General features: G+C 41.2%; 1 protein-coding gene across 5 annotated transcripts in view; it reads right to left on the reverse strand.

The window, feature by feature from the left end:
- The window catches only part of ASTN2 (astrotactin 2), an 881,464-nt gene that overhangs the window by 308,396 nt on the left and 557,100 nt on the right, over window positions 1-15,968 (reverse strand). For all 5 annotated transcript variants that reach the window (XM_086683845.1, XM_086683843.1, XM_086683844.1 and 2 more), the window contains one exon: window positions 313-501. In XM_086683845.1, the coding sequence (XP_086539971.1) occupies window positions 313-501 (189 nt within the window). The remainder of the gene's footprint in view (window positions 1-312; window positions 502-15,968) is intronic.

The following is a 15,968-nucleotide window of genomic DNA, read 5'->3' on the forward strand; positions in this document are numbered from 1 at the left end:
CTGAAAGATTAATTTAAACATTTTAAAATTCCATTAACTGTACTTATAGGATGATTTAAGGCTGAATTAAAAATATGTGGATAGAGTTAGAAAAATGGAAGGGCAGGATAAATAAAGGCTAGGTCAGTGGAAAAGGAACCTCATGGAATGAATTTTGCTAACTTGTAACACTTCATTGGATAGGCATCAATAAGCCTACAAAGATACTGGCCAGTCTAACAAAGGTCAATTCCATGGTGCCCATGGCTTCCGCCCCCTGCCCAGATTTTGGGTCAGTGATCCAACCAGTGAAGTGCGAGTATCTGCCCATACCTAAAGGTCATCTGGAAGACTTGGCCTTGGTTCACATGCTGGGTCCGGTTGTTGTAACCATGTAGCATCTCTCCAAAGAGGGTGTCGTTGAATTTGGAGTCGGGTTTGAGGCATTTGGGGCCCTCGCAGACATCTGAGAGCATTAGGCAGGATTTTCCATCAGGAGCCAGCTTGTATTCCTCCACACAACTGCACAATAAAACAGAGCCGAGAGTTAGCTCCGCATGCTGGATGCCCCCATTGTGGATGACCTAAAACCAAGGCCTCCTTTGCCTGCAAAACAGGTCAGAGTTTAGGAATGGAGACAGCTATTCTGGCTGGAATCTATCTAGGGCACAGGTGTCTAGAGAGAAGCACATTAATCCTGCAAATTGGTAAATTCAGGGAAAGTCATTTGTGACATTTTGGAGGAGTCAAGGGGGAAACCAGAGTGCACATCTACGCACAAAGCAAATTTAAAAACTGTTTTCCATGAACACACAGACTTTAAAAAGCATGACAGACCAATTCGCAGGGAATTATCAACTAGTTTCTCAAACCAGAATCTATTCCCAGTGTATCTGTCGACCAAGGTTGAAGACTGTAGCAAAAACAAGGTTGTTATTGCCCTTGTAACTCAGAAGTGATCCTTCCAGGACCACGGACAGCTCACTGCAGCCGCTGCTTCTGCTCAATTAGCAATATACCTAGTCTCTGTTGGCCTCTAACTACCCAATCCTAACAGCAGAAGGGCCTTTGACATGCCTTTGAGTCAGGGACTAAACCGGTCCTCCTCTGTGGACTAAATAGGCATCTGAATGGAGTGTGGAAATAATATTTGCAATCTGGGGATGTTTGTAGTGAAAAAGGAATCTCTTAGGCATGGGAAAGAGGAGGAAACAAAGGTCTCAGCTCCTGAAAAATCAATCCAGAAATGGGAACTCTTTTAGTCTTTACATGTTCATGGCCTTTGGCTATGCACTGGGAAAAGGGTGCACATAAGAGATAAGACACACAAGAGAATAGGCTGCTCCACTGAAAAAACTTGTATAAATATCATCTTTGCTCCTTTGGACCTATGTGAACCCCAGCAAGTCATTTAACTTCTTTGATCTTCAATTTCCTCATCTGTAGAATGGGGTAGAAACTCCTACCCTATATTAATTCATTAGGCTGCTATAACATCCTTGGATACATTGGCTGCAAAAAGAGGAATTGAAAGGTACTTCGCAAAATAATTACAGTAATGATGGAAATGGTGGTGTTTATTGAGCAGACACTTTCCATGGAAATTTCATATATATCTATTTTTAAATGTTTCTTTTTGAGAGAGAGAAAGAGAGAACACAAGCCGGAGAGAGTTAGAGAGAGAATCCCAAGCAAGCTCCATGCTAAGCCTACTGTCAGCACAGAGCCCGACGCAGGGCTCTACCCCATGACACTGAGATCATGACCCGAGCTGAAATCAAGAGTTGGGCACTTAACTGACTGAGCCACCCAGGTGCCTCTTGTATATTTATTTTCTGGCCATGAAACAAGTTAATTTCATCATTCCTGCTTTACCCAGAATAAAAATGAGGAGACAAGCAAAGCAGGTCACACTGTAAGCAAGAGGCAAAGTGGCATTCAAATTTGAGTCTGTTTAGCAACAAAGGGACCTTTTTCTACTCTTGTCTTCTCCAAATCCAGTTGTTTCTACTTGCATGAAATGACCCTGGGTAAGGCTGTGCCAGTTAGAGGCAGTAGAAAGCAGGCAAGCTCTTATTTGTGAAAATCTATTGACTCTGACTGCAGAGAGACTCAGAAACTCATACAGAAGAAGGGAGAGGCTCTATGCGATGGTTTGGGAAAAAAATATTCCTAGGTTGAAAGAACCAGTAGCTGATGCCAGACACGTGGAACTCAACTGAAGGCAGGAAGCAAATAGGAGGAGCTGAAATGCTGACTCAAGATCACTCTAGTGAAAAGCCAGGAATGTCTCCTGCATAAAGCAAGCTGTCACTCTTCCCTTGTTCTCTTATCACCTCTAGTGTGTTGAACAGATGCACCAACTGTCCTTCCTACATGCTTCTGCCCAAGTACAGCAGAAGGTTGTTGGAAGAAGGCCTGTCCTGGTGCCTTCATCAAGTCTATCCCCTCTTCTTTTTGCATTTATTAAATGTAAGTAACTCTCCCTTGATAAAGGTGGAGTACACATGACATGAGTTACATGAATGCACAGAGTGTATGGTAAGTTCCTAATGAAGTCTAGTCCCAGCCATCTATTCCCAGCAGGTTCCCAGCAAATATGAGAAATGGTTTACTGGAGTAGAGCTTCCTCTCTTTATACACACACACAGACACACACACACACGCACACATGCATGCACCTGTGAATAAATATACTCTTGTTATAAATGATTAAACATTATCAAAGTCTATAGAGTTCTTCATTTCCACTCCTCACATATTTTTACTTAATATCAGTAGTCATCATTGTTAACTATTATGTATTCTTCTAGGTTTTTAAAAATACATTTATAAATACAATATTACACATATAATTATATTATATATATAAATTTTTCATAATAAACTCGTAAGTACACCATACATTATTATAAGATATGCATTTGTACTTAATACTATTTCTCAGAGATCTTTTCAAACCAGTATTCATATAGATCTATCTTTCTGATGGTTATTTGGCATTGAACGGTATAAATGTACCATAATGCCTTTAGCTACTCTTTATTAATGAGCATTTTGGTTGTTTATAGATGTTTATTATTGCAAATGGTATCATAATGAAGATCTTTGTACATATATCATTCTGTACATGTATGTGTTTCTACTAAAAAAATCTTAGAAAAAGGATTGCTGGGTCAGTGGTTTATGAATTTAAAAATTTTGGTAGATTTAATAATGGCTGTCTGTTGGGGCTCTACCAGTCTCCAATCCTATCACTGATGATTGAGAAAGCCCATTTCCCCATAACTTTCATGTTCATTATCACCAATATGGGATTGGAAAAAAACTCATTTTTGTTTTGCTTGGCATTTCCCTGATTACTGCTGAGGTTCCCCACCTTTTGATGTCATGGCCATGTGTATTTCTCCTTCTATAGGTTGTCCATCCATGTGCTTTAACCATTTTCCTATTGTGATTCTTGTCTTTTTCCTTATTGGCTTATGTATGCTTTGCATATTTTCTGGAGTTCTCCTTCTCCTTTCATACATATTGAAATTTTCTTTCATTCTGTACTTGTGTTTTAACCTTACTTTTGATATCTTATAACCTCTCTATCCTGGTCCTTAACTGCTTCTGAATTTGGTGCAATGCTTAGGAAGCGACAGATGATAAAACACATTTCTATATATTATTCTAGTATTTATATAGGTTTTTAAAAAATCTTTGGTTGTTTAATCTGTATGGATTTAATTTTGTGCATGATGTGAGTGGTTATTTTAACTTCATTATTTTCAAAATGAGTAACCATTACCTGAAGGGTCCATCTGTTCACTAACTAATGTAAAATACTATTTTCTCATATACTAAATCACTATGTATGCCATGTACACATGGTTGGAATTTTTCCTATTTAGCTGTCTGTATTTTCCTGCAATAATTCTATACTACTTGAGGGGTTCCTGGGTGGCTCAGTCAGTTGAGCATCCAACATCAGCTCAGGTCATGATCTCAGGGTTCATGAGTTTGAACCCCACATCAAGCTCTCGGCTGTCAGGGGAGAGCTTGCTTTGGATCCTTTGTCTCCCTCTCTCTTTGCCTCTCTCTCTCTCTCTCTCTCTCTCTTCCTCTCTCTCTCTCCCTCTCCTTCTCCCTCTCCCTCTCTCAGAAATAGAAAAAAACATGAAAAAGATTATATACTACTTGAATTACTGTAGCTTTGAGGCATGGTCTGGATATAGTCAAGTAAGTCTCCTCCCCATTGTAAACACTAATTTTCTATCTCAAAACTTCCTCACTCGTCTTATTATTTTCCCATTCAAATGAATTTTAATTTTGACTTGTCAAATTCCACATAAAACCCTAGTAGAATTTTGGGTGATATCACATTGAATTTGTAGACCAATGTGGGGGGAATTTAAAAAAAAATGTTCCCCTGTAAGAAATACATATTGAGACTCAACTCTATGTTGGGCACCACCACCAACTGTGGCAGAGACAATGTCTTCCATTTGCTACACTGGGTCCTCTTTCTGGAGGTGTACCATAGACTGTGCAACCAAGCTTCCCCTGCAGGTGGGCCAGAGGGGCCACGTGACGGGATTCTGAATGATGGAATCTGTGCTGACGTGATGCAAGCTGCTGCCAGACTCAGACCTTCAAAACATCCTGTCTGATTCTCAAGCCCCCTCTTCTCTTGCTATGGCAAGTTTGGAGAGCATGTGATCGAAATGCATACTTGCAGTTGGAGAAGTTCACCTCAATCACAATGGATCTTGCATGAAAAGCGTATAATAAACTTTTGTGTACACGTTTCCGGCTTGGGAGGCTTCATTTGTTACAGCAACACAGCTGATCTTATCCTAGGATCTTTACAGTTGTGAGTTTTCTAATTCAGAAATAGTTTGCATCTCCATTTATTAAGTGTTCCTTTAATGTTTTTTAATTTTTTTTATTATTTTTTGTAAACACTGTTTTCCTGTTATTTAGATTTTTAAAGGCTCCAAAACCAGTGTGGCTCAAACACCTTTTATTACAATCAAAACTTAATTTTTTATATGAAATATAATTTCTTGTCAAATTGGTTTCCATACAACACCCAGTGTTCATCCCAACAGGTGCCCTCCTCAATGCCCATCACCCACTTTCCCCTCTCCCCCACCCCCACCAACCTTCAGTTCATTCTCAGTATTTAGGAGTCTCTTATGGTTTGCCTCCCTCCCTTTCTGGTTTATATATTAAGCGTTCCTTTAAAGTCTTCTCTGAAGTTTTAGACTTCTGGTCGTAAACGTCTTCTCGGGGCTTATTCTTAGGTATGGGTACAATATGCAGGGTTCCACAGGTTACAGACATGCATTTTAGATGCAGATCACCAGGGGCCAAATCCTGATTTTGTCTCCCATTAGCTGTGTGGCCTTGGACAAAATGCTTAGCCTCTCTGTACTTGCTCTGCTTACCTATAAAGAAGTACTCACCTCAAAGAGCCACTGTGAAGATTAAATGAGATAATGTCTGGAATTCGGTGTACCCAAACTTACAGTCAGTGGTCGCTGCTATTATTACATCCTTTTCCACTACAGAAGTAGGATCAGGTTTTCACTTATGTTTTCCCTTATATTTTCTAGTAGAAACTGCTGATATTGAGGAAAGCTATTACTAATTTCTATAAGTTGATTTTTCACCGTACCACATAAGGAGCTCATCAGTTCTAATACATGTACCAGATTTTTCTAAATGGATGAGTATATATTTGCCTCGTTTAGGCATTAGAACTATGCTAGGATTTTGGAATAAATTAGAAAACAGCCATTTTAGTTTCTTTCTCTGGTTCAGTTTATATAAGAGAGTGGTTGTGCATTCCTTAATGATTTGATAGGACCTGCCTATAAAACCCATGAGCTCATGACTTCTTTTCAATTGTAGATATTTAGCTCTCTGATCATTTTATTTTATGTTATCTGTCTGTTTAGATTTTCTACACCATCATGAGTGAAACTTGGTAATTTATATTTTCCAAGAAAATAATGCATTTTATCAAGACTTGCAAATTTATTGGTATAAAGTTGTACACAGTATTCTCATTAAATTTGCTTTATCTTCTGTGCTTCTATGGGTATGTCTCTAGCTCATTCCTAATGTCCTTGTATTCTCTCTCCCTCTCTCATTTCAAAAGGCTTTTGCATTTTATTGATGAGGCTCCTTTTTTTCACCTATTTCATTTATTTCAGCTTTTATTTGTATTAATTCCTTCCTGCTGCTTTCTTTCACTTTGTTTTATAATTCTTTTTCTGGCTTCTTGATTTGAATGCTTATTTGTTTATTTTCAATCTGTCTTGCTTCTCAATACATGACACGGAGCTCTGACTGCTTTGCCCATGTTCCATGAATGTGAATATACAGTCTGCCTGCTCCTACTCATTTCTAAGGACGTGGCCATTTAAGTTTGATTTTTCTCCTTACTCGAGTGTTACTTAGGAGGTTTAGTTGTTTAAATGTAAAAAAAAAAAATTCTTGGGGCGCCTGGGTGGCTCAGTCGGTTGAGCGTCCGACTTCAGCTCAGGTCACGATCTCGCGGTCCGCGAGTTCGAGCCCCGCGTCGGGCTCTGGGCTGATGGCTCAGAGCCTGGAGCCTGCTTCCGATTCTGTGTCTCCCTCTCTCTCTGACCCTCCCCCGTTCATGCTGTGTCTCTCTCTGTCTCAAAAATAAATAAACGTTAAAAAAAATTAAAAAATAAATAAATAAATGTAAAAAAATTCTCAAGTAGACCGATGTATCTGCTAACTAGACTGCTGTTAATATGTAATATTATTGCATTCTAGTCTGGAATATAGCTTGTATAATTTCTACTTCGGTGAATTTACTGAGATTTCATGCTCCCTTACTTAAGGGAGACAGAGGTGTGGAGCTCAGAGTTTGTATCTAATTAAACCTGGGTTCAAAGGGAAGCTATGCCCCTTATCAGCCATATGACCCTGATACAATCTATTAACTTCTGTAGGCCTCAGTGACACAATCTATTAAATGGGGATAAAAGTTATCCTTACCACAGAGCTTATGTGAGAACTGACATAACTTACCTAAAGGACAAAATAGTATCTGTCGTGTAATAGACAACGTGAAACATGGTGCCATTGCAACACTGCTCTTGATAAATGATACATCCATACATATAGCATTCATGTATTTTAAATAGATAAGTGTATACATAATTATTGCAGTTCAAGTTAAATATGTACATTATATACATATGTATGCCTGTGTATTTATATTCTTATGCATATACATATAGACACACACATATATACATGTACATATATACACATACATCCATACACACATACATGCAAAGCTCAGCCCTACAGTTAAGATTCCAGTCTAGTGGAATATTTCCCTATATACAAATTGACCTGCTCCTTATTACAACCTGAATTAGGTAGAATAATGGTGCCCCCAAAATGTCTGTGTCCTAACAACCATAGGTCCTTACAACCTATGGATATGTTACCATACATGGCAAAAGGAACTTTGTAAGTATGATTAAGACTTTCGAGGTGGGAAGATTGTTCTTGATTATCTAGTTGGACTCAATGTAATCAAAAGGGTCCTTATAAGGGGAGCCTGGGTGGCTCAGTTGGTTAAGCATCCGACTTTGGCTCAGGTCATGATCTCACGGTTCATGGGTTCGAGCCCCATGTCAGGCTCTGTGCTGACAGCTTGGATCCTGGAGCCTGCTTCAAATTCTGACTCTCTCTCTCTCTCTCTCACTCTCTCTCTCTCTCTCTCTCATAAATAAATAAACATTAAAAATTTTAAAAAGGGGTGCCTGGGTGGCTCAGTTGGTTAAGCATCTGACTTCGGCTCAGCTCATGATCTCACACTTGGTGAGTTCGAGCCCTGCATCAGGCTCTGTGCTGACAGCTCGGGCCCTGGAGCCTGCTTTGGATTCTGTCTCTCTCTCTCTCTCTCTCAAAAATAAATACACATTAAAAAACATTTTTTAAAAGGGGATCCTTATAAGAGCATAAGAAGTAGACAAATGTGTCAGAGTCAGAGAAGGAGATATAGCGTGGAATTAGAGGAGAGACAGATAGAAACAGACTGTTCCTCTGGCCTTAAGAATCTTGCTGATGCCTCAGTTTTAGGAATTGTGACCTCCACAGGTGTAAATAATAAATCTGTGAGGTTTTAAGCCGCTACGTTTGTGGCAATTCATCATCAAAGCGTTAGGAAACTAAAGGAAGACCGTAGCAGGGAGGCATTGCTCATGTTCAGATGAGAAAACCGGTAAGTGACTTGCCCATGGAGATACACCTTGTTTACCGTGGTGCTAGGAAGCAGACCTGGGAGTTCATATTTCAAAGCATGTGTATGAGTGTGTGTGTGTGCCACGTGTGTGTGTGTGTATGTGTGTGTGAGAGAAATTTTAGCCATATTACACCTGTAGGTTCATGGTTATTTATTTATTTATTTTTGTCTGGGGGTAGGAAAGGATTGTGGCTCAACAGGAGAGGAAGGAGGGGAGATAAAAGGTTTGGGGTATGCTTAGTAAGACACTTAGAGATGCGGGGAGGGGAAAAAACAGAGACTCATAAAAACGTAGGGACTCAGAGGTAAATGATCCTCTGAGTTTCGAAACATGAGAAACTCTCTCCCCCAAGCCACCTCAGGGCACAAGATGGATGATTTATGCAAAGGTCTGTTTAGTTGTTGGTTTTTTTTTTTTTTTTTCCATGTGACATAATTATACAGTTTCTTTAGAACATTCTGTCGTCTGGGAGATTTTCTTACAGAAATTCTAAAGAGTGTAGGCTCACAGGAAACCAGCCAAGATCTGCATGGAACTATATTTATACATATGCCAAAATGAAAACCATAAAATAAGTACAAAGATACAAACTGGGCATTTTAGCTGTAGGCAATGAATGTGTTACCCTTAACACACCTATCACATTATAGAGAATACTAGAACTAGATGGGCCTTTAGAGATTGTACCATAAAACCTATACGTGTTTAGCCAAGAGCGTGTTTTATTTAATCCCTACAGCAACGTCACGAGATGGGGAGTTTCATTCCAACACAGCCACCAAGGACCTCGAGGCTGGCGCTTTGAAATTCCACCACCAAGACCATACCAGCACTTTGGAAAAACCAGAACCTTGACCTGGATCTTCTTACTCCACATCTAGCACTCATTTCATTTCAGCACAAATGACTGTTTCCAATCTGCTTGTCTTTCAAAAGAGGAATCTGGGACCTTCGAGAGGTATGGCATTTACACAGATTCTCCAAGCAGGGTGTTTATTTATTCATGTATTTACTTGCTCAGTTATTCATTCATTCCTCAACAGTTTGTGGAGCCTATAAAATTATAGATGGCAATGCACAGACTAGAAATTTTTTCTTTAAATGGCAAAAAGAATCAGATCCTGGAGGGGGGGGGGGGGCCGGGGAATGTAAAAACATAGAAAATGTAAGGTCCGAAGAGCTCAAGGAACGGCATACAACACTGACTTGGACCAACGTCAGGGCTGAATCTGAGTATCCCACCACAAGACAAGACCGTAGCAGGTGTCGTCCAGCTTTACTGAATCGGACCCCTGAAATGAATCCCACCCTGGGGCTGTCCGGACCAGGACTCTCTGTGGCCTAGAAGGTAAAGTCCTGAGCCACAGGAACCCTACAATCCAATATCATGGGGGCCTTTCTCATGAAGGCCCTTGGGACTGTCTCAACATTAACCAAAATAAAGATTAGTAAAACTGTTTTCAGGGTGGTCTCCATCTGAAGGTTTCACTCAAGGGAAAGATTTAGTTTCCAGAAAAGCCATTTTGAATGTAAGGTACCCAAGGGTATTCTTTAGAAAAGAAGGAAAGAAGGAAAGGAAAGGAAATGAAACAGAATTCCATGGGGGAATTCTGGTTAACTTATATAATGATGTATCTACTCTAAGACCCTCAACACTTGTGAGAAACATTAGCATGTCACCTAACACTAAGAAAAACATTTTAAAAAAATCTTTCAAAGCATTGATAGTAAAATGCATCCTGATTTCAGAGATGTTAGAAAGTGGAAAATGTGGGCACTTTAGAACCAGTGAATTATGATATATCACCACCGCAGGACTTGTCAGAGCCTTTACTATCCTCAGGTGCACCATGAACCTTAAAGGCAGTTATAGAGTACAATTTCCCATCCACATAGGAATGTGACCACTGAGCTACCCTTTTCTGCCTTTCAGCTGCATATGGGACTCATGTTTCACAGATCCCACAGTGGAAAAACCTCTCTGAACGAATGGATGAACTCTGTGTGCTTCAGTCAAATGTCTGTGAATATGTTTTACACCTGAGCTTTTGCAAAATACTTCAAGCAGCAGGGAGCATAAGGTTGTAATGTCTGCCGAGAACCTGGTATGTGGATGTTCTGTGTTAACTATAGGAGGTAAAATCCCGTTTCTTCGATCAGAAGTCACAGAGGTGAAAATGCAGACCTTAACCTAAAAGTCAGAAACCAAAACAAAACAAGTGGTGAATAAACACATCCCATACCTCTCCAACCAGTTACTGAAAGTCAAAATTAAGATCACTATCTTCTGTCTGGAGGTCAGTGTTTGCCACTCCTAGAGAGGATGTGTGGCTAGACGTGCTCTTTCGGCCCAGATTTTTAAACACATTTTCATTACATTGTTAATAAAATTACATTTAAATCACATTCAAATTTGAAGAGAGACGCTTGGGTTATCTCCTGTCCCAACTTTACCTCCTAAATGGCTGTGAGATCCTTCTGGGCCACGGTTTCCTCCTCTGAAAGATCTGAGAAATACTAGAAACTTCAAAAAATATTAATGACCTTGATCACCATTTCTTATTTAAAAATACAGGGAACATGGGGCGCCTGGGTGGCGCAGTCGGTTAAGCTTCCGACTTCAGCCAGGTCACGATCTCGCGGTCCGTGAGTTCGAGCCCCGCGTCAGGCTCTGGGCTGATGGCTCAGAGCCTGGAGCCTGTTTCCGATTCTGTGTCTCCCTCTCTCTCTGCCCCTCCCCCGTTCATGCTCTGTCTCTCTCTGTCCCAAAAATAAATAAACGTTGAAAAATAAAATAAAATAAAAATACAGGGAACAAAAATATATATACAGGGAACATCTCTCTTAGCAAATTATGCCAGGAAAAGGTGTTTACCCCCTGAAACAAACAAAACACAATAAAACAGCAAAAAACACAACCTTCCATTTGACAAGCCAGGACTACTATATAATCCACCATATGTTTTAGGCGGGGGGGGGGGGGGGGGTTGTTTGTTTTCTGTTTTCTGTTTACGTCAGTTGCCAAGAAGCAAAGAGCTAAATTTATCTCCCGTTGAGTAATGCCCCCATTTCAGGCTCCTGCAACCATTTTGTCTCTCTGTCCTTATACATGGCTCCGGTCAGTCCTAACTTTATATGACATGTTTTTTTAATAGGTTGGATTTATGTGGATAATATTAAGCCCTTGTCAAAGAATGCACGAAGTACATCATAAACACACATACACAAAAGATACCAACTTGGTTGCTAGGTAACCAAGCAACCTGTAATTGCTTGGGGATGCTCCCTCACCTGTAAAGATTCATTCTAAATGCTTCAGCTCGGTTTCTGATGACCTTCTCAACTTCTCTCAAATTCACCTGCTTCTCTCTACCCTGCTAGTACCTGTTGCTCTATCAACATCAATCAGGACCAAGTGAGGCTCAGCCACCTGTCCTCAGTGTCCCCTCTGTCCCAGAGTACAAACTCAATGCCTATTTGCGTTCTCAGCATCCCATAAAAGGCCAGGTACAGAGTGGGTGCAAGAAATCCTAGATAGATGAATTCCTTAATTCAACGGTTATGGTTTTGAAGAAGTTCTTGGGGCAAACAGTGGTGAGTGACAATGGGGATACCCAGGTGACTACGACCTAGTCCCTGATCATGAAGACTTCACAGTGCAATGAGGTCCACACAGGAAAGCAGGTAAGTCAAAAGAGCAACGGGGTGACCACAGAGAGAAGCACTGGGGTGCTGTGTGATCCCAGAGAAAGATACTTTACTCAGTTGTGTAGACCAGGGGCTGGCTACCAAGGCAGCTGGCAGGAGGTCCAGTCTGCAGGGTGTCCAGACATCACTGGGATAAATTAGAATTCAAAGCTACCAAACAGTCCTTGCAAGAGCATCTTGTGGGTCGAAATGAAAAAAATACAAATCAAAATAAAACAAGAAAAAAGGTCCTTTCTTTGCACGCCCTAACCCCACTTGCTAAATCCCGAGCCAATATTTAAGCAGTATCCACTTGAAAGGGCAAGGTATTCTATTACCCAGCTCCAGGGTAACTACACTTCTCACTCCCGCACCCCATGGGGCTCAGAGAAGACTTGTCAGAGAAGGTTATATCCACACTGAGTCTTGATGATGAAACAGAGCTGTCTAAGCTAAATGGCCACAGACAAGGGGTGGGGATTGATGGTACAGAGGAGGAGAGGCAGACAGAACAACACTGTCAAAATTCCAGATGCGCAGGCCAAGAAGAGGCCTCATTCAGGAAGAGGGACACAACTGGAATTGCAGCTGGAAAGACTGGGCTGGGGACAACTGCTTTAGCCATGTTAAGTGAAGAACATCATTTAACAATTATTATGTGAGCACCTACTAATTGCCAGGCACTGTTCTAGGTGCTGGAGATAGGGTGGTAAAGAAGACCTACAATTCCGTCGCCAAGTGATTAAATTAGCTGGCTTTACACCTATTAGACTGGCCATAACTGCCATTCACTGGGTGCTCACACTTGCTGGCCTCTGTGCATGCATAGTTCCATTCAATCCTCACAATCGCATCTGATTCTACTTAAAAGGAAAGGCTCACAGAAGTTTAGGGACTTGCTTAAGACCACATAGCTAGAAGTGGCCAGAGGCGAGGAATAACAGCAGGTCTGTCCTGACTGAGACTAGAGCCACACAGCCTGGGTTGGAGCCCTAATGCCCCCATGTACCAGCTGTGTGACCTTGGGAAAGTCACAGAGCTATTCTGTGCCTGGTTTTCTTGATGGTAACTGGCGATCATAATAGTACGTCCCTTGTAGAGTTGTTAGGAGAATTAACAACCGGCTCTTGTAATCGAAGCACTAACCACAGCCATGGCACAGAAGAGGCACTTCATAAAAGTTAGCTGCTGTGACTCACCTAGCTGCAGAGGGGTTTATTGAACCTGAGCCTACCCAAGGAACTCAGCAAGGTCACAGAGCTCTGATCCAGTCTGGAAGGTGTCCTTGAGCAAAGGTTTGTTTCCCTTGCTTAATTCAATTAGGTGCTACATCTCTCTACCAACTTTCTCACAAGTACCTGCTAATGGCTTTCATTGTTTTGTTTACAGTGCTTCTAACAAGTGTGGGTAACTTCTCATTTGCATCCTTAATAGGCAGTCTTCAAAACGTGTTGACACTGCAGTTGGTTTTAGGAGACCTGGGTTTTATTTTCTTTTTTTGTCCTGTTTATCAGCATTTGGATGGGCTTCAACAGCTGCCAGCACACTCCCGCCCATTCATTCTTATTTAAGACTTTCAGAGTTCTTCTTATATTTTGGATATTAACCCCTTATTGGATATATCAACACCAAAAACAGCAACAACAACAAACAATCCAATCAAAAAATGGCCAGAGGACCTGAATAGACATATTCCCTAAGGAGACGTACCAATGGCCAACAGATTCATGAAAAACTGTTTCAATATCACTGCATGTCAGAAAAATGTAAATCAAAACCACAATGAGATATCCCTTCAAATCTGTTGTTAAGGCTAGTATCAAAAAGACAGGAAATAACAGGTGTTGGCAAGAATGTGGAGAAAAGGGAACCTCAGTGCACTGTCGGTGGGAATGCAAACTGGCGCAGCCACTATGGGAAACAGTATGGAGTTCCTTAAAAACTTAAAAATAGGGGGCGCCTGGGTGGCTCAGTCGGTTAAGCGGCCGACTTCGGCTCAGGTCATAATCTCGCGGTCCGTGAGTTCGAGCCCCGCGTCAGGCTCTGTGCTGACAGCTTGGAGCCTGTTTCGGATTCTGTGTCTCCCTCTCTCTGACCCTCCCCCATTCATGCTCTGTCTTTCTCTGTCTCAAAAATAAATAAACGTTAAAAAAAAATTAAAAAAAAAAAAAACTTAAAAATAGAACTACCCTACTATCCAGCCTGAAGAAAATGAAAACACTAATCAGAAAAGATATGTGCACCCGATGTTTAATGCAGCATTATTTACAATAGCCAAGATATGGAAGCAGCCCAAGTGTCATCAATAGATGAATGGAGGGGCTTGTGGGTGACTCAGTCCATTAAGTGCCCAACTTCAGCTCAGGTCATGATCTTATGGTCCATGAGTTCGAGCCCTGAATCAGGCTCCGTGCTGGCAGCTCAGAGCCTAGAGCCTGCTTTGGATTCTGTGTCAATGTCTCTCTCTGCCCCTCCCCCACTTGCGCTCTTCTCTCTCTCTCTCTCAAAAATAAATAAACATTTTTTAAAAAGTTATAGATGAATGGATAAAGATGTGCTGTGTGTATATGTAGACACACACACACACACACACACACACACACACCATGGAATACCACTCAGCCACATACAAAGAATGAAATCTTACCATTTGTGACAACATGGATGGACCTAGAGGGTACTATGCTCAGGGAAATAAGTCAGACAAAGAAATAAAAATACCATACGATTTCACTCATCTGTGGAACCTAAATATCGAAACAAAGAACAACAACAAAAAAAAAACAGAGTCATAAATACAGAGAACAAGCTAACGGTTGCCCGCGGGGAGGCGGGTACAGGGAAGGACAGGGGCAAAACAGGGGAAGGGGCTTGAGGAACAAGCTCCCAGTCTCATGTGGTTGCAAAGTACGACATAGTAAATAGAGTCAGTACCAGTGTATTAAGTTTCTATGGTGACAGATGACAAGTACACTTACTGTGGTGAGCGTCCCCTAACGTATATAAATGTCAGATCACTATGGTGCGCATCTGAAACTAATTTTGCATCCCAACTCTGCTTCAATTAAAAAAAAAGAGACTTTCAGGGACTTTTCCTGATAGGGAAAGTTAGGTGATCCTGTCTCACAAACCTAAAAACCAAGAACTTGAACACCTCGAGTCACTGAGCAAGTGAGGGGCTATTGTCCCTACTCATCGTTCACTGTAATTATTTTATTTAACAAATACATACAGTGCCAACTCTGTGCAGGGCCCTGTTCAGAAGCACTTTACAGACACTCATGGAAACTGTGAGGTAATGCATTTTAGTCCTCATCACAACTCCATAAAGAGATACTGTTATCATGCCTATTTTACAGAGGAGGAAAGGGAGACACAGAGATGTTGAGTAACTTGCTCATGGTCACGCAGCAAGGAGGCAGCGAGCTACATTACTAACCATGTGACCTTGGACACACGACTTACCCTTAAGGGAGTAATAAACAGTAAGTAACTGTGCACTCTTCACAAGCATCTTTATATTGGGGCAAATATTAAAAGTTTAGACACGAGCAAACTGAAGATCAGGGGTTCTCAGAGACTTGCCCAATGCCTAAGAGAGAGTTGTCTCCAGAGCTTGGATGAGAACCAGAGTCTGTCGATTCCCCTTGACCTCTGCAGTGTGCTTCACTGGAAGGTGGTGACAGTCGCTATGTCACAATCCATTACTGCTCTACCTGCTGTTCCTGCTGTTTTTTGCAACGGAAAGACCACCCCACCACCAGGTACACAGGGAGAAAAATAATGATAAGAACACGGCTGATTCTGTATTCAAGCCTCAGATCTAAGCCCATGCATAATTTACTCAACACTGCCCTGCAGTCACTTAAGCTGAGGAGAGACAGCTATAAATTCAGGTCTGCATACACTAATTTATTTCTTATTTATTTTGCTGATACATATCTAGGGCCTGCAGCAAGCCGTTGCAACACCTGCTCAAAGGCACCTGCAGCCCCCAGTGTAACTGAGGCAGAAGGG

This window comes from Puma concolor, chromosome D4, assembly GCF_028749965.1.
Source record: "Puma concolor isolate L17-30 chromosome D4, mPumCon1.1.hap2, whole genome shotgun sequence".
NCBI classification, from domain to species: Eukaryota; Metazoa; Chordata; class Mammalia; order Carnivora; family Felidae; genus Puma; species Puma concolor.